This window comes from Trematomus bernacchii, unplaced genomic scaffold (assembly GCF_902827165.1).
Source record: "Trematomus bernacchii unplaced genomic scaffold, fTreBer1.1, whole genome shotgun sequence".
Classification (NCBI taxonomy): Eukaryota; Metazoa; Chordata; class Actinopteri; order Perciformes; family Nototheniidae; genus Trematomus; species Trematomus bernacchii.
The window spans coordinates 2592290-2618038 of NW_022987654.1; the positions used below are offsets into that span (position 1 = coordinate 2592290).

The 25749-nt window shown below is 42.8% G+C and overlaps 1 protein-coding gene across 3 annotated transcripts in view; it reads left to right on the top strand.

The window, feature by feature from the left end:
• Positions 1-25749, top strand: part of plxna1b (plexin A1b) — a 178216-nt gene that overhangs the window by 67729 nt on the left and 84738 nt on the right. For all 3 annotated transcript variants that reach the window (XM_034134973.1, XM_034134974.1, XM_034134972.1), the window contains one exon: positions 14499-14639. In XM_034134973.1, coding sequence (XP_033990864.1) covers positions 14499-14639 — 141 coding nt within the window. The remainder of the gene's footprint in view (positions 1-14498; positions 14640-25749) is intronic.

The window sequence follows — 25749 nt, forward strand, 5'->3', positions numbered from 1 at the left end:
ACAATTTTCACACGCTGCAACCTCCATTTTGTTTAACTCACTAGAGTTGATTTAAACTTTATTTTAAGCACAGTGCCCTGCAGGAGGAGACTGAGAGAGAGGGTTAGAAAGCAGAGGGAAGAGGAAGAGGATGAGATTGAATGCCTAGCGACAGTGTCAGAGCCTGCACGCATAAACACACACAGACACTGGAGGCATTTCCTTAAATGCTGATGGTGGCGCACAGTATCCTGATGCCTGTGTCATAGTTTAAACTCAAGCATGTATGCGTTTGAGTCCATGTTGTTATGTTTTTTTAGGTATATATAAGTATTGAATGCTCTTAATTCTCTTGCCCCAGCACACCCCAAGGCAAAATTAAAGACAGCCAAGGTTTTGATGTATGTGTGAGAGTTATTCTCCCCTTACCTTCTCGTTTTGGTTTGTTTTTCTAAGTCCAAGTTGACTAATGAAGAGACTGATGAGACAGACAGACTTCCTGGTCAGGAAAAGAAAAGCACAGATTTATCTTTCATGTCACTTCCTCCTTCCTTCCTGTCTGTTCCTGGCTAGACTCAAATCTTGTCCTAACCCTCTTCCTGATAATAAATGACTAATGGTCACTGTCTTCGTCTCCCTTTCTTGTCTTCTGTTGTTTTCTTTCTATCATCTTTTTTTGCCTATTTCCTTCCCCGCTGGATCTCTTTCCCCTTCCCTCTCCTTCATGTCCTCCCTTGCTGACATAGAGGAATGAGATTTGACCCAGCTGGCCGCCACTTCAGACAAACTATGCTCTCTCCTTCTCTCTGCGTTTGCCTTTGTCTCTTTCTGACTCAAAAAGATAAACCACACACACGTTATCTGTTAGTAATTGTCAGCCAGCAGCCTCTGATTTCAAAAAGGTCTCACGTTCATCACTCAGCTTTTCTTCTCCATCATTCCTCCTTTTATCTTTGCTTGGTCTCGTTATTTTTTTCCCATCGCTGCCCTTCTCTCCGTTTGTACTCTTTGCCTGTGGGATTGCTCAGCTCTTTCAACACATTACAACATCATATTTTAGTTATGGTTTGGTGTAACTGTAAAGCACATAAACACAGTTCCTCAATGTGGGAAACTACCGCTATTTAAAACAAAAGACTCATGAAAACATCATCTTAAGATTGCAAAAACAATCACTTCCTGGTTTTATGGGTTATGTCCCCGCTGATTTGGGTGTCGCCATTGTTACTGTGGCTGAGCTCTAGATGAACCCACAGAAACATACAGCCCGTTGATTTCTGCTTCTAATTGTCATAATTTGGCAGGAATGTGGTTGAACGTGGGTGGGCCGTATCATCTGGATAGCTTTGGGTGTCAACCTAACCCACCCCCACCGCGTCCCCAGAGACTACAGCTATCGGTACGGGCCCCATTGTGTTACCGTGGCCACAGGCCAAACCAGAGGCGGGGCATCTGTCCTCCACCTGGTCGTACCAGCTGCTCTGACACTGCTACAGCATGCCTACAGTGTGTGTGTATATGTGTGTGTGTCCGTATGCCAACTCTTTTGCAAGACGAGAGTTGCATGTATATATGCACAGGAGCCTATATGTGTGCATACTGTACACCAACATAGTCAATGTATGCCCTCTTTGACCCTGCGGTTATATACGGCAGTGTAAAGTGGCCCCCAGTTGAACAGTGGAGGTATTAATAGATGTTATGTGAGTGCAGCATGCCAAACTTGCACCCTACATATAGAAGCCAACGACATGTCTACCCATCTGGGCCCATAGGCTTGAAATCTACCCTCTGTGTGGTTCATTTTACCTGTGGACATTTTCATGGACTCAAAAGTAGTGGCTGTATGATTTATTACTCAGCTCACCTTATTGGCAGCTGGACAATGTCTGCTTCCGTGTTTTGAGTATTAACCTCAATGGACGGGAGACAATAAATCATTTCACACTTGTATCCACCTCCGGGCACTACAGGAAAGAATATCCTGGGACTAAGTTTACAAATTGACAAACTTGCAACAGAAAATGTGTTAACTTATGTGTTACCTGTAAATGGTCGCATTTTTGTTTTGACTTTGTCACTTCTTATATCAGTGTCAAAACTTATGAACACAGGAGATGCTGAGTTGACTTAAAACCCAAAAAAGGGAAGGTCAGAAGTTGAGAAATTATTGTATTATTTTTACTATTTCGAAATCGAGGGGGTTTAGGTTCAAATGTCAAAAAGGATCATATTCCCCTCCTTTTCATTGGAGTCATTTAATGAGTAATACCACGACTAAGGGATTAAAAAGCACCTGGGACTAGGTCATGTCTCGGTGTGCACACAGGGAAGTCACATCTGCTAAATGTCACCATCTATACGCCACAGCTGTCCCTTTTCCACGCACGCACACACACACGCACGCGCACACACGCACACACACACGCACACACACACGCACGCACACACGCACACACACACGCACGCACACACGCACACACACACACACGCACACACACACACACACACACACACACACACACACGGGAATGCACAGTGTAGCATTTAGTACATTTATGTGTGGTCTCTCAGTCTGTGCTTTTTATTTAGACGACTGCAGCCGCTCAGCTTCAGTTGTTTAATTGTTTCACTTCAGCTCGTACTGGACTTGTCACTTTCCCTCCCTTAGTTTAACTCTCTCACAGACACACATACTCTCCCTCCCTCTGTCCAGGCCCGTTCTTTGGCTCTTAAATCAGTCATGCTCGTTGTATTTGGTCGGCAGCAGCCAAGACCGTCCCTGCGGACCATTACAGCACACTGGGAGAGTGGAATGAGCGGGCAGAGGGAGGGAGAGAGAGAGGAAGCGAAATGGGAACTGAGCTGTGAGATGGAGTGAGATATAAAACTGTAAGGAAGAGAAGAATGCTGAATAAACATCACAGAGATGAAGCGGTGGAAGAAAGAGTGTTGAAATAGTTTCCGGGAGGCGGGAAAGCCACACTGTTCCAACTCTCGTTTATGTTCCTGTTAGTGGCATTTTTCCCAGTTCTCCTCTGTTTCAGAGGTGGATTCCCCGCAAACGGGCCAGAACCCTAGCCAGGGACTTTCCTCTGGGCTCCCCCCCCCCAAAGAAGAGTTAGTAATCTGGGCAGAAACAAGTTTCACCTGGGGAATGAGGGATGAGGGGGTGAAACTGGGCAAGGAAAGAAAAACAGTGATATTTTGTCTTGGCATACTGCAAGGTCAGGTTTTGGTTTCAGACCGGATCTCTTTGCATGGGTGGAGAAGAGAACTTGGCAACTTCCACTAAAGGAAGTGAAAAAGCAATACATTAAACTTCTTATTGGTTGCATATGTGCGCAGGAAAAAACAAACTCTGCTCTCTAAACCATTTTTTGTTTATCAACAGATACTGGAAACTGCCTTTACTTCACTGCTCTTCTTATTTTTCAGATTGTGTAAAGAGCTGAATGCACACAAATGAACCACCTCAAGTTTACTTGGAGTCATGTGCAAAAAAGCAACCCGCCCCCTCTTCCTGTCCAGATTCGGTACATCATAAACGTAAACCTCATCCATCTGTACGTCTTTCTCCTCAACTCTCAGCAGAAGGCATTACATTGTAGCTTCCTGCCAAGAAAAACAGAGTTCTGCCTCCTGGACAAACATAAATAGAGTCCAGCCGTGTTAAGCCAACAGCTGGAACCCCCCCGGACCTCCAGATCAAACAATGCATCACTCCAAAACTCGATAACAAGACACTTATTTTGGTGTTTTTGACTCAAATCCAAAACTTTGTTTTTCCCCCACGCTCTTTTTCTACCCCCCTGACACTATATACTGTTATACAACTCACACACTGAAAAGACAGTTTGGTGATATCAACAAAATTACTATTGCGATAACCATCACAAAATGAGCTCTACTGATATCCTATGAATTCAAATGATCAAGTATAATAGTGTCAAAAAGTGTAATAATTGAGTAATCAACTGTAGGTCTCGAGCTGTTTTGATACTATCACTTTAATTTAACAAGAAAAAGTAAATGGCATGGTATAGAATACATGGAAAAAAGCCCAGACAGCTATAAATACTGACTTGGATGTTGCTTTCATTCAGCAGGCTAACTGTTGCTCTTCAGCTACCTGCAGGTCCTCTGTACATACTTTCTTGTGCGCTATAACACATATATCAAACAAAATAAATCACAGAACACTTTCTGTTTTCAGCTCCACAAAGGTGTCGTTTTAAATGGAATATTAGTTAAAATATTCAAGATATTGGTCAATTTACGCTTTTTTTTACTTAATTTCCTGACTTTAAACACTAAATGAGAGAAAAACTAAAGATCAAGAAAATAAATAGGAGTTGTTAAATAGTTTGTAAATGGTTGCTGGAACTCCAAACTTAAAGGATATTCTTTTAAAAGTGCCACTCAATGATTGACACACACGCACACACGCACACACACTCGGTGCCAACCACTGCTTTAAATCCCTCTAAACCACGCTATAAAATCTCATTTCAAACAGCATCTGCATTCCTCATTTTTTACAACTGCCAGACATTATGTGTGTGCGTGTGTGTGTGTGTGTTCTGTCTTTACTCCCTCCGTCTCCTCTTGTTTAACCCACCAGGCTTCCTATTGATACCTTATTCTTAATTTAAAACATATTTTGTGTCACCAACTTGATAATGTTCTGGTTCGCTGGTTTCTGTGCTCATCTTGACATTTGTTAACGTCATTTTTCTCTTTCTGTTCCCCTTTAGTGAGGGTTCTTTCCCTTTACGGGTCTTTGTGGTGTGTGTCAGAGCTGAGTAAGGTCTTTTTTTGCTTGTGTTTTGGAAAGAGGAAGATACTTATGAGAAAAAGAGCGAGAACCTCAAGAAAAAGAGTGGGATTAGGTGTTAAGGACAGTGTCAAAACAAAAATAAAGAGGAAGGGAAAGAAGTTGAAACTGAGGAAAACACTGAAATGCTTTTAGAGGGGGTTAAATAAAACGAGCAGAGGCCAAGATGGAGAAATGAAAAAGGGGGAGAAGGGGTAGGTATTTGTGGCCAGGAATGGTTTGGCACGCATTACGCTGAGGTGTGGTTTTGGCCTAGCTCCCATTAGCCTCTTGTGTTACATCTATTACAAACATCTGCACACACCCACACACTCTCTAACATGACGGTGCAGTCAAAACAGACCCACATCTTAACCACCATATTCCTCCGCCATAATTCTGGTCCTTCCCAAGAAAGATGGAAATCACTCATCTCTCCCGCTCTCTCTCCCTAAAAGAGGCTATTAGAGGCACCAGTGGCCATGTAATCACTTTGGCTCTCCCACAGGAAGACGCACACACACACACTCGCACACACACACACACACACACACACACACTCGCACACATACCTACCTTGGTAATTACAGCTGACGATTAGGTCCCATTCGCTGCAATTCTAGTGAATGGCTGATCTAGTCGGTAAATGCTGGGTCAAGCGGCGCTGCGTAGTGTCGCATCAGGAGTGGGAGTGTGTTTACGTTCTTCATTTCTATTAATTGATGCCTATTAAATGTGACTGATTTAGATGAACTACACACAATTGCGCAAATTCACCGCAGCAAGCATTCTGCTTCAAATTGATAGACAAGCCTTGCACACTTTGGGTGCTTCTCAATCGCGAGTACGCTTGCTTGGTAGCACATGTCTGCCGAGCATCTTGCTTCAGAAGCGAGTCAAGAATACTTCCTGGCATTCGGAAAACGAAGTGTGGAACAGCTAGCAAGTGTGCAGGTGTGCGTCATATGAGAGGCCCCGCCTTACATCTTCCGCCACAGATTTGGGGAAATTGGTCCGTGCGCAAAGCATTGTGGGGATTTTAAGACCGCGAAGTCTACTCATGTGCAGACTCGATATTTCTCCAAACGGAGTACGCCGGGCTCGGTAGATTTCCAAGTATGCTGGAGATTGGAACAGTACTTCGGCGGCACTCGATGACGTAGTATGCTTGAAATAGTGGCTCTGAAGCAGCTTTACTCGCGATTGAGAAACACCCTTTGTATGCACACACACTTTCACTCACACAAACACGCCCTCCCCCACTCCAACACAAACACTCGACTCCCCAGCCGATCTCTTCCTGTGTTTAATTGTGCTCCACTTCTCTTCAAAGCCACATACACACTCCGTAGACGATAGCATCGGTCCCCCCTCATTGCATTTAGCACATATCCCAATCTTTGTTTAGTTTCCCACCTTCCTGTCTGATAAGGCCAGCAGCTTGTTAGCTCTCGATGTTTCCTAACTGGCTATAAGGGTTAGCAGTGGCCCAAAGACGCCAGAGCGGGAGATCACGCGCCAGGTTGCTATTCTTCTGAGCAAGCAGCCATAGCCGTATCAATATTACATCTTTAAATGCATGCACGTTATGTCTTTAACATAAATATCTTCTCAGCAGTCTTTGATGTAAATGTGTAATATTGTCTCGGTTGAGATATCCCATAAGGGATTTGTGTTGCGCCTCAATGTAAGAGGAGGTCTTTTCTCATTTGAATGGCGACACTAAAAAGGCATTCAATTGAAAAGCTCTATCTTCGAGTCTCATCTTATTGTATATGATAATGTTGTGGTGCAATTTCTTCCCCCGTTTGCAAGACAGCTGATAAAATCAGTCAGAGTAAAGCACCTCTCTCCATGCACTGCTTTCACACCCGCAGCCTTGCGTGTGTGTGTAACTCCATGCAGATGATTGAGTTAGCGTGATTTAGCGATGGTCGGAAGATGAAATGCCGCCGCCGCCGCGCCTTGTCTAGCGACTCGCTACGCACACTTATCTGACGACTGCAAGCGAAAGGCATTTAATTTGGAGGGAAAAGTGGAGAGCAGGGAAAAAAGGTGAATACTCAGGAGATGAATGAGGGAAACGGAGAGAAATGCATCGCAGTGGAAGGCTGAGGAGCGAGACATGGGTAAGAGATACAGGGATAGAGCAATGACAAGGTCTTTTAATTTCAGCGAGCATGAGGATTAAAAGGCCTCAACAGTGATGAATGGGTTTAATTTGCTGTTAAACCAGCTCACTTACTTTCACCGTGTTTACAGTATATTGCATGCATGCGCGCGCTTCAGGGGGGCTTTGTTCCTTTTCTTTGTTTTTAGTTTTTTCATTGCCTGTGTGTGTGTGTGTGTGTGTGTGTGTGTGTGTGTGTGGTGACCTTTTCTAAGCTCTGCTGGTGAAAGGCCACAAGCTCACACATGAATAACCATGGTGTAGACATGTGGCTGAATACCAAAGCCAGTCAATAAGAGTAGGCAAAGGAAGCAACTTGATATGACAGAATACTCCGGATAACACAGAAACATATTTAAAGTCATTGATGAGTGCTTGATGTCAGATTCAAGATCTTTGATTAAAGCTGTCAGGTGAAGCTTCAAAATGGGCTTCATTTACAAATATATTCTGTCACTTGTGTTGCAAGAGGAATAAAGTGCTCATGAAATTCTTCCTGACAAGCAAAATCTCACCTCAAATGAACATTAGATTGACGGCAGTAGGAACACATCTTGTGTAGAAACATCAGAAAGATAAAAATAGATGACTTTTAGAGAATGGTCTTTTAATGGTGGAGTGATAATGATAGACGAGCGCTTGAAAACCCATAATTCTTTGTGCTTCCAACTACAGGCGCCTCCATGACATTAGTGTCAGTAATGTGTGGAAAAATAACCGTAGAGGTGATTTGTTGTGCGACTCACTCTCTTCATTCCCTTTCTTTTCTTCTTCAAGGTTATTTACTCTATGGTGTGTTTACATATCTACTTATATAAATAGACATAAACAAATTAGTAATCATAAAGGAATTCTTCACCCACAGAATGATCATTTGTAGACTCGCCTCATGTTACCGTAAAGAGCAAAACTATATGAAAAACATCCTTTTACAAACTCTCACAAAACCTGTGTGGTATTAAATGTAATGTATCCAGTTGTATACATACTACTTACCCAACAAATATTAAACACTTCTACATACATATTGTCACACTGCGCAGGTGAGCTAGATGATTAAATGGATTTGTCTAAAATAATTTGTTAATTGGACTAGACTTTTCTATTTTTCATTTTTTTTTGTTCAATGTGGAGGCTTGCAAAAAAAACAATAATTCAATGTAACACGGGATATGTAAATGATATTCAAACGATAATTTTGTGTTTCTTTAAAGGTCCCATGTCATGCTTTTCCGGTTATTACCCGTCCCCTTGTGTGTTATGTAGCTTTTTCTGCATGTAAACGGTCTGCAGAGTCACAAACCCTCAAAGTACACCCTGTAGCGAGTAAAACTCTAACACAGAAAAGTCCTGTCCATGCTGCCCCAGAACGCCTCGTTGGAGATTTTTCTTTTTCCATATTTTTCCCCCGGGAAGCAAGTGACGTAACGACGACCCAATGGACCAATTGGTCCAAATGGACCAATCCGTGGAGCTCCTCACACACCAGCATCCCTTGCTGGCGTCACTATCAAACACAACTATCAGCATAGAGCTTTTCTCAGCCGCAACTGCGTGGATCTCCACTCACTCACAGTTCGCCACACACTCACGTGCGTGTGCTCAGGCTGAGTTTTGCCGTGTCTCGCTGTCTTGCAGACCCCACGCAGCAACCAGGAAACGACACCAGTAATACAGCTCACACTGTCGGCTCCTCAAGTCTCAAAGGGCGGAGCAGCGAGCCCCGCAACGTCCCGCCAACACGGCACCCAGTCCAGACCCCACGCAGCATTCTCATCTGTTTGTCATTACTGGTGTCTTTTCTGGTTGCTAACAAACGCCATTTTAACACATAAACACACATCAGAGCACAGTGGGCTCATAGGGAGGGGAGGGGGGGGGCAGGAGCTCCAACAAGGCGTTTAGGACAGAGAGTGAATACACATACTATACAGAGATGCTGTATGAGAAACCAATGCGATTTTGGAACATTGAACAATGTAAATCTATTCTAGTAAACCTCAACAATGGAATTATGATCAGTAGAAATGGCCATGACAAGCAAGCAAAATGCATTCAAGCTAATTCAGTCAAATGTCACACCAATAAAGCTCTTTTCGACTTGAATAAAAAATGAGCAAAATTCATGATTGCATCTGCTCTCCTTCCCAGACCTTAAAATAACCCGCTCCAGACACACACTGTGTTTTGATAACAGCCACAGTGACATTCCACTGTGTGTGTGTATGTGTGTTAGTGTTTGTTTGAGTGAACGCCTCCTCTATCATTGTCACCATAGCTCTTTGTCTGTCTTGGAGCTGTTGAAGGAAAGGCTGTCTGACCCACATATGGTACAGGTTTACTCTGAGCCATACTATGTGTTGGCTGTATATACTGTGTATGCATGTGTCTGGGATTGTGGTGCTGGTGGTGAGGGATTTGTCCTATAGAGATATCGGGGCAATCACTCACTCACGTGTGATGCTCCATCTGCTCCTAGCTTCTAACTCACTCAAACACATACACACACACACAACCTTGGAGCTATAGGGGGAAAAATGTGTTTTTTTGCTCGATAAAACAACTTTTTCCATCAAATGTTTTCATGTATCCAGGGCTCTCTTCTCACTAACAATAAATAGCAGCACCATGACATAATTAAGTGTACTGTCTACTCACTATACTGTGCATGTGTGCGTTTGAGAGTATATTCAGTGCTAGAGGCCCTGTTCTATAACATTTCTGTAAGGAACTGAAAATAGCCTTTAAACAAAAAACATTCAGTGATTTCCAAAAAGTATTTTCTCGAATGTTTCTAATGGCAAAATCCAGAACAATTGATGGATTTGTTTTGTGCCTTGCTGCGCTCAAGTTATGCCACGCTCACCGTGCGATAGGAAGTGAGTGATTTCTGCCTTTTATCTGAACGCCCCGGCTGCAGATAGAAGACACAGCTTAAAGAGGGACACAGAGGATATGGGAGACGTTTACATGGAGCTGTCATTAGGTAGTCTCCTCCGAACCCAATATGATGGACTGCTGTATGAGTTGTGAATATATTGCAGACACAAAATGTAGGATGTCTGTAAGGTCAGGGTAAAGGCAAAATGCGAGTATTTCAGCTAAGATTATATTTTCTCTGATAACACTATAGCTTTTGAGCTTTTTGATTACACAATCTTAATTATTGGATGGAGTTTTCCTATATTTCATGAAATCTAATTTCAAATTCTTTTCAGATCACTTCAAGAACTTGAAGAGCTTACATTGACTTTAACGCTGAGGGTCATTGAGTTCATTCTAGTACTTGGCAACAGCAGTTGAAACATCTCTCACCACATTTAGTAGCGACTTTTGATAACTTTCTCAGAATATTTAACAGCAGTATAAAAGGAAATGTGTTAGAAATCACAGAAATGATCATGATTTATGAGGCTTGTTGGTGGATGAAAATATTGATATCCCCAAATTGAAATGAACATGGAAATTGGTAACATTAACAACCGTAAGACCTAGCTTACTACAGCCATGTCATACATTACAATGCACAAGATCACCCAGGTACTTGAGTCCTTTAATACAGAATATTCTCATCTGTTGTTCACTCCTTCACCCACTTCATGGCTCCTTCCCACAGGCCAATGGCTGTCGAGCCCGGACACTTTTCTCTCCTCTGTTCATGACCCTCTTGGTGCTTTTCTTCATTTCCTTTTGTTCTTGAGAGGGCCACACTGAATTCCCTACTTCAATAGGGCCCCTTAAACACATACACACATACACACATACACACATACACACATACACACATACACACAGGGGCCCCCTTTCACTTCAAAGTCAGGAATGTGGGGCCTGTTACCATTTATGCATGGGTAGACCTAGTTATGTCAACTTTGCCCCTCTATAATGTTAGTGTATGTTATATGTGTTTGTGTGTGCGTTCCTCACATGCTCTTAGTGAACCAAGTCATATCTGCTTTGTAATGTCAAAAGTAATTACTGCAGCTATATGATAGGCTGGTGCATGATGTCTTTCAGTCAGACCTGCAACACCTGGATACTTTCATTCTTTTTCGTTCCATGGGTTTATTCTTTTTCAGAGTCTTTGAAGTCCTACATTTCCCTCTTTTTCTTCCTTTTACTTATTTTAAATGTACTGCGTATAGAAAATAGTTGAAGCAAATTAATAATCCAGGAAGGAAAGCAGTTTTAGGTCATTGAAGATCTTAGATTAGCATTTTTGAGTATTTAGTCAATATTTCTACACAATAGGTTTCTTTCTTTGCTCTTCCATCTTTCTCAGCTCCTTCAAATCTTCATCATTCCCTTGCTCCCTTTACTTTATTTTATTCTTGTTCCCGTTATCCCTTCTTCCCATAGTACATCCATGCAACAAAATACACAAAATGGATGATCTTTCTCTCCCTCTAAGTCTCTCACTTTCATGTGCACAAGCTCCATCAGTTGTCACTAGCGGCTATGACAGCCAACGTTCTCATTGACGTGCCACTGTCTTATCGGGAAACTCTCTCCCCCTCCCTATCGCCAGCTAGCTATCCCGTGTGTCTATCAGAGCTAACCAGGCCTGCCTGGCACAGATAAAACCTGGCATTAGGGGATTTGGGGTAGATTGGCGGGTTTAGGGAGGTGTTAATGCACAGGGAACAGATACAAATACAAGGATACTGTAGAAGAAGGAGAGGGAGGAAAGGGAAGACAGGTTGGATGATGGTTTAAATGTGGTGATGGTGCATTTTATTTTTCTCAGACAGGAATTATGCATGGTTCTGAATATGAAGAAGCATGTTGCCGACAGGGAAAATCATGGATTATATTACAAATCCTGCAGATGTTGAGGGATGTTAAAAAAGGGCCACTTTATAGGAATGCACTATAAGTTATTCAACAACTTCTTTCACTCATTTTCCCGCCTTAGATTGTGGTTGTTTTTTTTAAAGATTTTAAAGCCACTTCTCTCCAGAGAAAATAGTTGAAGCAAATTAATAATCCAGGAAGGAAAGCAGTTTTAGGTCATTGAAGATCTTAGATTAGCATTTTTGAGTATTTAGTCAAGTTTGAAGTTTTACATCAGAGCCATTTTTAGAAATCTGCAATCATTCATATGCTTACACATGGATTTGGCTATTCATTATTTCTCTCTCCTAACTCCTCTGCTTTGTCTTCGTCCTCTCCTCCCTTTCTCAATGCTTCTTTGCGTCCTTCCTTAAGAAAGTGCCCCTAATGTGTTTAAAGTCTGTTAATGTTACATTATACATGTTGACAACAGAGTAGAGATGGGCTTTTTCCTTGAACACAGTATCATTCGATGAATCCATCCATCAACCACTTAGTGGAAAGCTAAGCAATACAGAGAAGACAGCAGCAGCACAGCTCCAATCATCACTGACTATTGCATTGATTTCTTGACACACACAAACATACACATTCACATTGAGCTGTGCATATAGATATATTCGTATGTAAACATAAACCTGTGAATGTATATGCGTGTGCATGTTACTACACTACAGGTGCTTGTAGAAAGTGTAAACTGACAGTCATATGCACAGGCATGCTTTTATATACACAAACATGATTGTACACACATATGTACACTTCTAGTAGAAGCTCTTAACCCTCCTCAACGTACAGCTAGCCCTCTTAACCTGATTATTAGATTGTAGTGCTTGTTTCCCAGGCGCAGTAGCTCAGTTTGATTGAATTAGACAAATGTTTCTCATCCATCCATCTGTTCAGTTTATATGTTCCATAGTCCTTTGTTCTGCCTCCTGGTTTCCATATCCTCCGGCCAGCCTTGGCTGCAGTGCCGGTGGAATAAACTGATTTGAGACAATGTATTACCTGTTGTTTTCACACGTCACCTACTCTTACTTGCCCACTCTTCTGTTTTCTCTCTTTCTCACCTATCACACTTTCCCCTCTCATATTTTTATTCTTAAATGTGAGCAGTGCATATGATCTTCATACTCAGATAAAGGGAATGCGTTGTGAGAGAATAAAGAGAGTAACAAAGAGTGTTTGAGTCCCTAAATTCATAGTGGAATGAATGGACAAAGTGAGAAAAACTGTAAAGAGACAGTCGTTTGTACATTTGACATTTTAGGGCTGGAAGATGCACAGAGAGATAGCAGATGGATACAAACCAAAGATATGAAGTCTGACAGAAAGACAGACTTTTATTCTCTCTATTATTCTGTGAACAAAACCAGTCTAGAAGGGGACTGGTCCTTCGCCAATGACCTGGACTTGGGCTTCTGGTCTGGAGATAGATGTTGCTGCCAAATGGAATAGCTTTTTTGTGTGCGAGAAATACTGAAAATGATAACGGGAAACCACTAAATAAAAACGATTTTTATGCGTTTGTGTGTGTCAGGCGCATTTCATCCTGATTCGGGTTGTCTGTGTTTAAAAACTATATTGCCACATGTGTTGGTGTGTGCGAGCCATCCTTGAATGAAATGTATCCTTTATTTACGAGCCCATTATCTAGATAATAACATCCATATTTTCTCTCATCTCCAGTGCTTCATCACAGCCTTATGAGCTTTCTCTCTCTCTCGCTCTCTCTCGCACACACACACATGCAGTGAAAGATAATGGGATAGTCTTCTTTTGGTGAGATTGTAAATACATTTTTTTATCGCAAAGTGTGTGCGCTTAGCGTCCACATGTGCACCTCCTTCTCTGTGTGAGCGCACGCATGTACATATCTATCAAAACACATTTTATCATATGCGTATCAATCGCTGTGTGTGTGTGTGTGTGTGTTCCCATCTTATCATTTTTCATCTATCTAAGTGTGAACCTATTTGTCTGCTTTTATGTGTGTGTGTGTGTGTGTGTGTGGGTGTTCGGTATCATTTTGCAGCTAGTCATTGCCTGCTGTCCCTTCCCTTGTCACTGTGGGCTGATAGCAGTGCGAGTCGACAAAGCTCAGTAATGGAGAGCTGATACTTGCCCACCCCCCCGTCGCTCTGTGCTTTTCATTTGCTGCCGAGATGACTTTGGCTCTCAGCCATCCCCAGCCAGCCAATCTCCCATCTCATATCAGCACCATTACTTTCCATATCTGGGCAAATTATTCGCTAAAAGCTTACAAAGAAAATGTGAGGGTCCGCGTTTGCGTGTGTGTATGTGTGTTTGCTCAGGCTTACTTAATTGCACTGTGAGATAAATGGTTACATTTGTCTACAGGTGTATTGTATGATTACATTTTCATTGAAATGCAAAGATAGTGGCTCACTCTTATTCTTTCTCGGCTTTCAGGATCACAATGTTTTTTCATTTACATCACTACCTTTAATTGTTTCAGTTTTAAAAATGTTTTCTTTAGAGTGTTTTTCTTCTACAGTTGAAATAACACCTAGTAAATAATGTTCCTATCCATGCAATTACCCCATGTCCATGTTCACAATACTGATACCATATTCAGTACTGCTATTAACACAGAATTAAGTGATTCTTGTATCTATTATTGAGAATATTGAGTGTTAGATAATTATTTTAACTGTTACCTCCTATGTTTCCTTTTAGATCTTGGTGAACTCTGTGAATCCCAGCCGTCCAGCGGTGCTCTACGAGAAGGTGACTGTGAGCAAGGCAGGAAATCCCTTACTGAGAGACATGCTGTTCAGCCCGGACCAGCAGCACATCTACACGCTGACCGACAAACAGGTGAGCTCAGTGTTTGAGATGCACAATTTGAAGCACGCAAAAATGCAACAATGCGTACATAGAATACAGCAATAGTTGCATGGTTGTACCCAATGTCTGCATAACAAGTGGAACATGTGATTACATTTATGAATTTCTTACATGAGGGAGGCACACACAGTATATGTGTTGTAATGGTGGGTGTATGTATGTAGCCATCATTAGCTTTCATATCCATTGTGCCTCAACACAGCACCAACCACAGGTGCAGGACTAACAAGGCCTAGTTATCACATAGGGCTCCATTTATATATGTTACCATTTATATATAATATGTTGGTGGATACACACACACACACACACACACACACACACACCATATCATGGTTCACTTATAATCAAGACATTACCCACACAGACATACAGGGTGTGTTATAGGTCACATGTGGTGTGTGTGTGTGTGTGCCCGTGGTCATTACCAGCCACACTGCTGGTGAGAGTTGTGTCTACTTTGATGGGGAGTTGGTGACGGGGGAGGAAGGGGAGGCGGAGGAGAGCGCGTCGCATCACTGTTGCTCCCGAGGCCCAGCTGCTCCCCTTGTTTTTCTGTCTCATTAGTGAGCTGAGTGAAGGAAGCAGAGATGGAGGGAGGAGGGGAGAAAGGAACGTGGGTTTGTACATGATGCGAATATGTCCGTATTTAATAGATCTAAAATGAGCTTTGGGGGAAAGATGGTCGGATTAAAAAGGGTGAGGGATGTGTCTGAGGTCTGGTTTGTGGAAAGTGTTCCAGGCAAGGCGAGTCTATTGTGTAGCTGGCTTAACCAAAGCCTGGCCAGAAAATTAAATCTTCTTTCCCTTTTCCCTATTTTTTTTACAAACGCCGCTGGTCCATGACTGGAGCTGCTGTAATTAAATTGCTAATCTGTAATATTTTAGTCATATTCGAAAATAAACTACTTCCTAAGAAAGGACAGGGTGATGTTTGAAATACCAATATGATACCGGAGTTTCGGTAAGAAAATTATAAAAAAATCGTATAAGTAAGTGCCAAGTGACTCCTGTCCTTATAAGTCATTAAACCTGTCAATGTGAAGAACAGCAGAGAATAAGTGCAATTGTATCGATTGTGGTGTTTTGAAAGTGTGATTTACACATGCGACAAAAAACCCAGTTATTATTATTATTATTTTAATCCCAAATACTGAATTATAAAAACACAGAAGTGTATGTCTTATGCTATACATTTGAACAGTTAATACAGCACTGCAAGACTGGATAAGGTTTTCATGAGTCTCAGTTCAGTCAATGTCATCCTCTTGAATTTTACATAATCAATAATACTTTATGGTTGCGTCTCCCTGTACATCAGTATGTGGCTTCAGTATCAGTTGTAAATAGCATTAGCTGTTACACTAAGGACTCTTGCCTTGTGTTGTCAGTAAAATGTAACTTTTTTTAATGAGTATAAAGTTCAATGAATTTTGAGTCAATTGTGAGTTCTGAAGACTGCTAATGTCGTGCTCACTATAGGGTTCAGACTGTGGAGTAGCCGATATGTGGAGATGAAAGTGGAGGTATTCACAGTTTTTGTGTAAGTGTCCTTGTGACTTTGCCGCCTGCTCCACTTTATCTTGGCAGCTAGAGCATTTAGGAGCAAAGGACACACACACACACACACACACACACACACACACACACACACACACCCTCAACCGTTAACACTCAAGGATGTTCCGTCTCTATCAACCTCCCATAATGCCCTTTTCTTCAAACTTCCCCCCTTCACGTTCACACACACTCTCCCTCTTACACACATTCACCTTCATCTCGCTGTGTGTTTGATCCCCATTAATGGTTAGCAGGCTCGGGTTAAGCAGAGCGGGGGGCTGCGGTTGCCAGACCTCCTAGCTAAACCCTCGTTCCAGCGCTAATGACTAGAGGGGGCAATTCCCTTCTCTCGCCCTCCTTCCTACCCTCATCTTTATCCCTCTGCCCTCCATCTATCCCGCCTTGCCCCCCTCCTCCCTACTTTTATAAATCCATGCCTAGACTGACACACACACACACACACACACACACACACACACACACACACACACACACACACACACACGCTCCCATGTTTCCATCTAAGCCCAAATTGAGTCTTCCCATCTCAACTGCCTTTTACTGATCCCATTCCCATGTTTTTAATGATCTCTCACTATTGCTGCCGTGTCCCTCTTTTCTCCCCCCCCCCTCTCTCACACACACAAACACACACTTGGTCTGTTTCTTAAAGCAGGCAGAGATGGAAAATGGTGTAATTGATGGCGGTAGGAGACTGGTTTTGAGCTGTATCAGGGTGCAACTGTACCACACACACATACACACAAACACAAAACACACACCAGTAAGATGAATGAGGAATGCAACCATCTTCCCTTTTCCCAATTTTCTCATGAAATAGATACACACAGCACGACTTTCATCCCGCAATGAGACATCTCTGTCTCTGTGTGTGGGTGTGGGTGTGGGTGTGGGTGTGTGTGTGTGTGTGTGTGTGTGTGTGTGTAGCTGGCTGCCTGCGGGGGTTCCACAGACAAGCCAAGCACATTAAGGTGTCACTGGACATATCCACTGATGCGTAGCCCACGACAAGTCCTCCCTTCTGCCCCTTTCTCACCCACGCACACACACCGACTCACTCTTGCACACAAATGAAGGCCCGGGCAGTGAGTCAGAGTTAGGGGCGAGGCCCAGTGATTTATGACTCGCTCTGTTCCAGCTAAATTCATCACTGTCATTATTATCAATGGAGGTTATGACAGCAGGAGAGGACGGCCTGCTGTTTGTGTGTATGTGTGTGCATTTCATGAGACAGTATGTTATTGTAGGACATTTGAATAATTTATATTCTGTCTGTAGCTAATGTTATTCTGTTAGTGTGCTTGTTTTTATCACGTTTGCACATCTGACTGTGTGTGTAATCCACACATGTTAAAGTCTGCACCAGCTGATTTTTTTTTTACAAATTCATTAAGTCAACTCCAAGCTTTATGCTGTACATAGACACACACACACACCCATTTCCTATCTCCTAACGGTGTCATTATCGCCATGAAGAAATACTATCGGTTTAGTAACTTAGGTGCCAATTATTGGCCAAAGTCATTTTCTTTTCACAATAAAGTACGAAAAGCTTCACTTGGAAGAATGTCACCCTCAGTCAACACTGACTTTTTGGAGCATTTCTTGTTTGTGCAAAAACTGCCACAGTAGGAAATCATCACAAGGTGTCTTGGCTCAGTCGAGACTTCCCATCATCAAATAATTTCTTCTTTTTGTTTCGTAGCCAAAAAGATAGAAAGTTCTGACAGAATTTGATGCCACAGCTGCCATTCTTGCTCACTTTGTACCCGTCTTGCAGTGTCATACACACACGGACACGCACATCATTGTGTCTTTGATGGCAGCCATGCATATGATAGCGGTTTGGAGTGTGGTGCTGGCTAATTGCTGAACGCATGAATATTCATCCCCTCTGGTGTGGGAAAGGGGAACATCTCAGAAACACACGAGCAGGACTTGGAGGGCTTGATAAAGAGGAGAGAAATTATGTATTCTGTGTATGGATGAGGCAACCTTTGTTGTTGTTAGTGGGCGAGTGTGTGCATGTGTGAGCATATAAAAGCATGTATGCCACTTTTGCATTTAATTTAGGTGATGTTTCATGTGTTCAAATCAACCACATCTGCCGGTCTTGGACACAAACTCAGCACCCAAACATTTATTTGGGTTCGAGTGTGTATGTGTGGGCTAACATCATTGTCTGACTTTCCATTCATCATCTGAAAGAGATTTCCCCGTCCACATTTCACGGAGACTCTCATCCCTCCAAGGAATCTGTATTCATGCTCACAAATACAGAGTTCTTGAGTTCTGTGAGTCCCTACAATAGCAAACAATACTCTGCATCGTGTTGTTGGCTCTCTCAACAAGGCCTCATCAAGTAATATCAAACATCAATCCTGTGTGTGTGTGTGTGTGTGTGTGTGTGTGTGTGTGTGTGTGTGTGTGTGTGTGTGTGTGTGTGTGTGTGTGTGTGTGTGTGTGTGTGTGTGTGTGTGTGTGTGTGTGTGTGTGTGTGTGTGTGTGTGTGTGTGTGTGTGTGTGTGTGTGTGTGTGTGTGTGTGTGTGTGTGTGTGTGTGTGTGTGTGTGTGTGTGTGTGTGTGTGTGGTGTGTGTGTGTGTGTGTGTGTGTGTGTGTGTGTGTGTGTGTGTGTGTGTGTGTGTGTGTGTGTGTGTGTGTGTGTGTGTGGTTCGCTGCCAATCTCGTTAGCAAACACATTAGCACAGACTGACATCAACACACATAACAAGCAGCTGGTTGTATCAATCAAGACTGACATTTTAGTGAACTGGATACAGCTAATCAGTCAGTTCTAAGCAGCTCAAAGATTAATTTTCCATAATTTATCAAACTCCGGCCTGCTGAAGTTAACAAGTGCATAATGCAGCATTTGAACATCATCAGCCATTGTTGGCTGACACTTTGTTTCATCATTTAGATCGTACGTGTAACTGTGAGGAAATGTGATTTGCTTTAAATGCCTGAAGAAAAGGAACTTTTTCACCAAGTTTCATACATTTTTTTAAATATATATTTGTCATTCTTGTTTAGCTACTGATCCCACTAAGCGTCCAACCTGCTCATTAAGATGTATAAGCATGACTCTAGTTCATCTTTTCCACACACCGGCTTGACAGTGTAAATCTTGAATTAGCTCTTGCGTGTCCTGCACACACTCGCACACACACACACACTCACATACTGTGAGCAAGGAGGTGGTCATTGTTATGTAAATGTTAATAGACCTGGTGCAGCGAGGCGAAGACGGGAGTACAGTGATGAGAAGGGAGAAGTAGTGGTGGGGGTGGCGGTGTAGCCATGTAGGTATATGGCACTCAATTACAAGAGTTCACACCATTAAAGCACCTTCCTCAGCACAGGACTGACATGCTGTCCTAACATACTCAAACACAACACTGTTAATGACATGTTAGTGCTCACTCAAATTGATGTAGATTCCTACATTTATAAACCTTTTGTCCTTTCTTTGTAAAAGCAATACACTTCTACAGAACATTCACTTTAGGTATAAATAAGTCAAATTGGTAAGAGAGAAGAATGAAAGCGTAGAGAAAAGTGAGGCTAATTCCAAAACAGTGGCAGATATATTCCATCATTTCTAGAGAGTGATAGTGTCCATTCCTTTTAATTTCTCAAGCTTCACTTCCTTCTCTCTCTCTATTTCACTTAATTGTGTTCCCTGCCTTTTCTCTCACTTCCCTCTTTCCGTTGTATCATTCTCACTTGTGGTTGATTGAATGTGTGCGTGCCCCATCAGAAAAGTGTGCTCAGACACTTGTCTTTGGCGTGATGCTATCAGTCCTAATGGAAGTCTAGCTGTCACTAGATAGCTCTGTCTTTCTCTCATCTCTCTCTGTTTTACTCCGACATCTTTTCCCAAAGGATGCTGTGATAGAGCGGACTGATAGGGTTAGAAAAGAGGGTGAGATGGATAGGGAGGTTAATGGTTTCTCTCTCCCTCCATCTACCCCTCCTCCCCTTTCTTCTCAATCACAATCAATCGGCAGTACAATCGGTGCTCCTGTTGCTTGACACTGATTGGGGCGCAAGCATGGGCTCTGACTGATTGTCATTGGATCAGGCCAATCAGAAGCTAGTATGACCTGCAGAGCATCTTTGAGGCGCACGTTACTGTATTCAGTCTTGTGCCTTAACCACCAGTTGGTTTAACGGTGTTGCTCATGCCTGACAGCACTGGGAATAGTTTGGGATTTTCGTGAAGTTATTTCTTAAAGGCAAAGCAGGCCTCGCCAGACCCAGTTAGGAAGTATGAGGATTTGCAATATTTAAAAACCTCTTTTTAAGCTCCCTCAAAGTGATTTCAAAGGACAACATGAATACAGTATTAGCATATTATTCTTTCCACATCACCATACACCTACCAGGCATGACTTCCACACGGTGACTCCTGTGAGAGAAAATAAGGAAAAGCAGCATTTGTCTCCTGCTTTTCCCTCTTTCTCTCCTCTTCTTCTTCTCTGTGTCTGTGTATATGGTGGTGGGTCACCTGGAAGTGCTAATGGAAATGCCAGCTGTGTGGCTCCTCACTCCTTACCAAGTCCATTTACTAAAGTGACAGAGTCATTTACCAGGCCGCCGGCCTCTCCCATCCTCACTTAATTAGAAGACCCCTAGGCCTGTCTACCTTAGCTGGTCACATTTACCTCTTTCTCTCCCTCTGTCTCTCTCTCTCTACAGTCTCATTGTTCCTATTCTTTGTTTTCTGGAGGTTCTTCAATCTCTGCCTCGTGCTTTGTCTCTGTCTAAGTTTTCTTCTACTGCTCTCTCTCTTTCTATCAGTCTCTCTCTCAAGGGACACAGTATTATGGACAAATGGCCACACAAAGAGTGAGAGAGTGTATTGACTAATAGCTGAGATTAGCTCTCTGAAAGAGTTAATGGATATGTCTATCTGATGAGTGATGAGGCTTTGTATTTTTACTCTTTAAAGTTTTGTTTGTCTTTTTTAACCACAGTTTTTTAAATCTTTATTCTGTTTGTGTGGCCAGTCCCAACTTTTGCAGTCATTTTGGATATCCTGTTATTTATTTTCAAAAAAGAAACCAATGATTTGGTCTTGTGAAGTTAATTTCCAAGGTTGGTTTTGCTTCAGCTTTTGGAGACAATTAACGTCCATAGATTTTGCTCAGATGTTGGGAGCACTCCTACAGATGCAATGCAGGCTTGTGGTGTATACATTGTGTGTCTCTGTGCACCTCATAGAAGTCAAAAAGGAATTTGAGTTGACAACTTTATTGGCCTTGAACTCACGATTTGTGCACACACAAAGGACAAATAAATAAGCTGTTTGATCAGCCTCTTGCTGTTTTTACGGGGATGGAGTATAGAAGAAGAGATCAAAACAGTATTTCAGAAGAGGAAAAACAATGGAGCAGATGAAAAATTACACCCAGTGCAGGAGAAAGAGGATAAAAAAAGATAAATAAAAAATATGAAATTGAAAAAAAAGGTGATTGGGAGGGAGAAATGGCTGACAAAACACAATATGAGAGAGATAAAGATAGCTTGGGAGGCAGCAAGGGCAGTAGGCGCAAATAACACTGCAGCGAGGGAGAAAACAAGAGTTTACAGCTATCACAGTGGGCACCATTTTCCTTCTACTGTGACACATCAAGACGTAATTCACTAAAGCAGTTCTGCAGCAAACAATTTGAGTTGACCACAATGGCCATATCTGTCAATAACATCTCTGCAGTGTGACAGCGATTTACTATAAGGGCACCGTTCAGCAAATTTAATGTGACGGCAGATTATTTTCCGATGGAACAAAATGATATGATTGCTGCTCCTCACTTTTCTTTTCTCTTACGACACAACCTTTACCCATCCTCCCTCCCTTTGCCGGTCCTTCGGCACCTCGCCTTTCTTTTCGTTGCCCGGCTTCCCGAGTCTTGTTTGCCTTGCTGCTTAACTCCAATCAGTCAACACATTGAGCTCCCAGCCAGTCATTGATCTCCTAAGCCCCTTACAATCCAGTCAATGCACACATGCTAACCCAGGCTTTGATACAACCCCCCCCTGAGCACGTATTCCAGCTCTGGAAGGACTAGGTCTTTTACACAGACATCATGGTGAGAGACATGTTTTCGCACTATGCCTAAAGGGATAGCCGGACCACGACTAGGGGTGGGTCTAACTCCCATGTCTAGTGATCGAATTGTAGGCCTGACACACCGATGCCAAAGCAGCAGGTGGCAACATGAATTCAAGTCTCAGGACAGTATTGACCGCCAAAACACAGTCCAGTTGTATCTATGGTTACACATTTCTCCGTGATATTTACTGTCGTTCTTGCGCATGTTGTTACATATAGATTTGTTTTCATCCACAAAGCTGTTCTCTGCCAGCGCAGATTAAAGCATTTGAAGCTGGGAGATGATTTGATGGTAGTTGAGATTAGTTAATGTTAATTTGCAGAGACAACGCGATGGTGGGACCATGACAGGGGATAACCTCCTCCTCTCGCTCTCTGCCCTTTCGGTCAGTGAGTGGTTAAGGGACTTTTTAGTTTTAATTAGACTCTTTCTTTCAATTTCTCAACCACTGCTAGTTATAATTACAGAGTTAGATTCTGATGAAAGGAGAGGACTCATAAAAGAGCCACACGTTTATGTGATTTCTCCAAATCACCCTCTGGAATCTGAACATGTGACGTTTCCCCCTCCAATACTGAGCTGTTGGATAAGTACTATATGACGTTATGTTTGAAAGGCAGGAGGTTCAATGGTAGTTGTTCAATGAGGCACATGCTTTGCTTATTTATGATGCATAGTCTTGTGCAGAAATCTAAAAATAACTGAAAATAAACAGACTTCTTCCTCTCGGCTCCCAGACAGTGCAACACAAAGAAGAGGCTCTCTTCTGGTTGACATCTCCACTACGCCCCCCTCCTCTTTTACTCTACTATAGACTCTCCCTGTATTTGAATGTTAAAAAAAGAAGCCGTAACAAGGCTGTTCCTTTTTATGTCTGTAGATTTATCAGCCAATGAAAAGCCGTGCTGAAAGCTTTACAAGTCCATTGGGTTTTTGGGGGTGACTGCCGCAAAGCCTGTTAGCTGGATGTTTAAAAGCAGGTGATAGCGCTCTGTAAAAAGAGATTGGAGAGGAAAAGGTGGAAAGTTTATTGCAGAAAGGAGATGTCATGGCATTGAGGGTATGGTCAGGGTACAGGGCTGACAAAACGGGGAGAGAGCGAGGAAGGAGAATTGAGTTACAGCGCTGGATGCTATTGTAAATAAGGAGATGGCAAGAGAGGGGAGATGGAGGCCTTGGTTTATAAGGTCATTTAAAGGAGTAATGTGGCACACTGTGGGGAATTGGCTTTCATTAAAAGAGCCATCGAGGGAGACGGAGAGGGGGAAACGGCAAGTGTGTGTGTGTGTGTGTCTGTGGGTAAGCACTGTTCTCCATGCAGGCACACATTTTTTTGGATCTACATGCGGTTTATACAAGTACATTCCCGGTACCAATAAAGCATTTAATATCCCCACTGGGAAAAACAACCATCATAGCCAACCACCACATCAACAGCTGTCTGCCACTCCCACTGACTAAAGCCCATAGTGACTTCACTGCTACCAGAACAGAAACAATGGTGAACAATAGACCATATCTATCATTACACGGGGCAGTGATACGGGTTATGCTATAGCTCACCAAGTACCCTTAGTGTTAGCATGATTTATGTGGACCATTGTCCTGAATCAAAGTCATAATGATTTATGAAGAGAAGAGGGGGAATTGCTTTGCGTCTGGGATAACATAAGGAAAAGGCCATTCTTGCTCCTTCTTTCCCTTTTTTTTTTGTTAAATCATAAACTCTTTGAAGGACACCCTGTGATGATTTATTCTCCGAGGTGTCCAATCACATATCCTCAACTATAGCCCATTTCGCCTCATCCACCCATCTATTATCTGCTCATTCATTCACACTCATTTTTCGCCTCTGTCATCCTTTTATTATCCAAGACACACCAATCCCTTGTTCCATCCTTCTTTCAGCTCTCCTTTCAGATGAAAACTATACTCACACTCGTTGTGACAATGACACATAGGAGCCGTCTGCCACCATATCCCATCTACTCAGCACAATGTCCTCGCCCATTCGCCCCGTGTGTGTCTTCCATTACACCTCTCTTTCTCTCTTCCAGTAGATGACCACGTCCCTCTGGTCCCTACCATTGCTCATTTGCATCATTTCATCTGTCTTTTTGTCTCTGGGCAGCAAGCCAACTAGAAAGCTACTGTACCGAGGTCTTTAGAGTGACTGAATGGGATGCTTAGAGAAGGATGAATCTTTGAAAATTGCGAGGCGGAGAAAGAAGCAGAAGGAGCATAGGAGTAATCGAAATAACCAAATGTATAGTGGGGGAAACAGGAGAAATGGAAACACGAAAGAAAAGGGGGCTTATTGGCACACAGTGTCAAGTGTTTTTGTATGTCTGCCCTCTGCTAGAGCAGTATTGTTCCATTAAAAAGCCCACAGCCAGTCTGATACAAGACATTTCAGAGCATAAATGAGTTCCACTATGTCATATCTGTCTCATATCTGTGTTGTACTTAAAGCTCACGGAGGAATCCCGGCCCCAGTTTAATATTTCAGAGCTGCGTTCCTTTGTCTGCCTGGTTTCCATGCTGCAGTTAACCAGCTTTATCTCTTACCTAAGGCCTCTGCTCTCTCCTGCTATACATTTTGTTCCCCCTCTCTTATACCTCCATACATCTCTCTGTCTCTAAACCTCTCATCCCTACCTCATAAGAAAGTCAACCCCCACTGGGCCAGTCACTACTTAAGTCCCCACATACCACTTGGATGGGGCTCTCATGTTAAAATCTGTGTGTGTGTCCACGCTATAATAGCGTTACCCAAGGGTAGGGTTGTTAAATGCTGTTACTTACTGACCAGCCGGCCTACTCTCAGCTGCATGATTTAAAACAAGCCTGCTGTTGCAATTTGATACACACACACACACACACACACACACACACACACACACACACACACACACACACACACACACACACACACACCATGAAACAGAGATCAAGCGACTCATCGACTTGGGGCCCGTCAGTAAAGAAAAGTTGAGTGCGGCACTGACACTCAGCACATGTGCACACACACGTGCAAAAACAAGCTCCTTATCTAACGCGCACAAGCATTCTGCGCATATGCTAGCAATCTGTCTGTCACACACTTAACACACCGTCAAGTCTCACACACACACACACACACACACACACACACACACACACACACACACACACCCTTTGAGACCCATTGGTGCCATGTTGTGAACCGTCTGTCATCACCTTTGAGCAGGAGTCGAGGGTAACTTAAAGACTTGATCTTGTTTCTTAGGCAACATCTGCAGCCTATCACCAAGCTCTAACATTCAGTATAGCTGTGCATGACACACACACACACACACACACACACACACACACACACACACACATATGCACTAAGGTC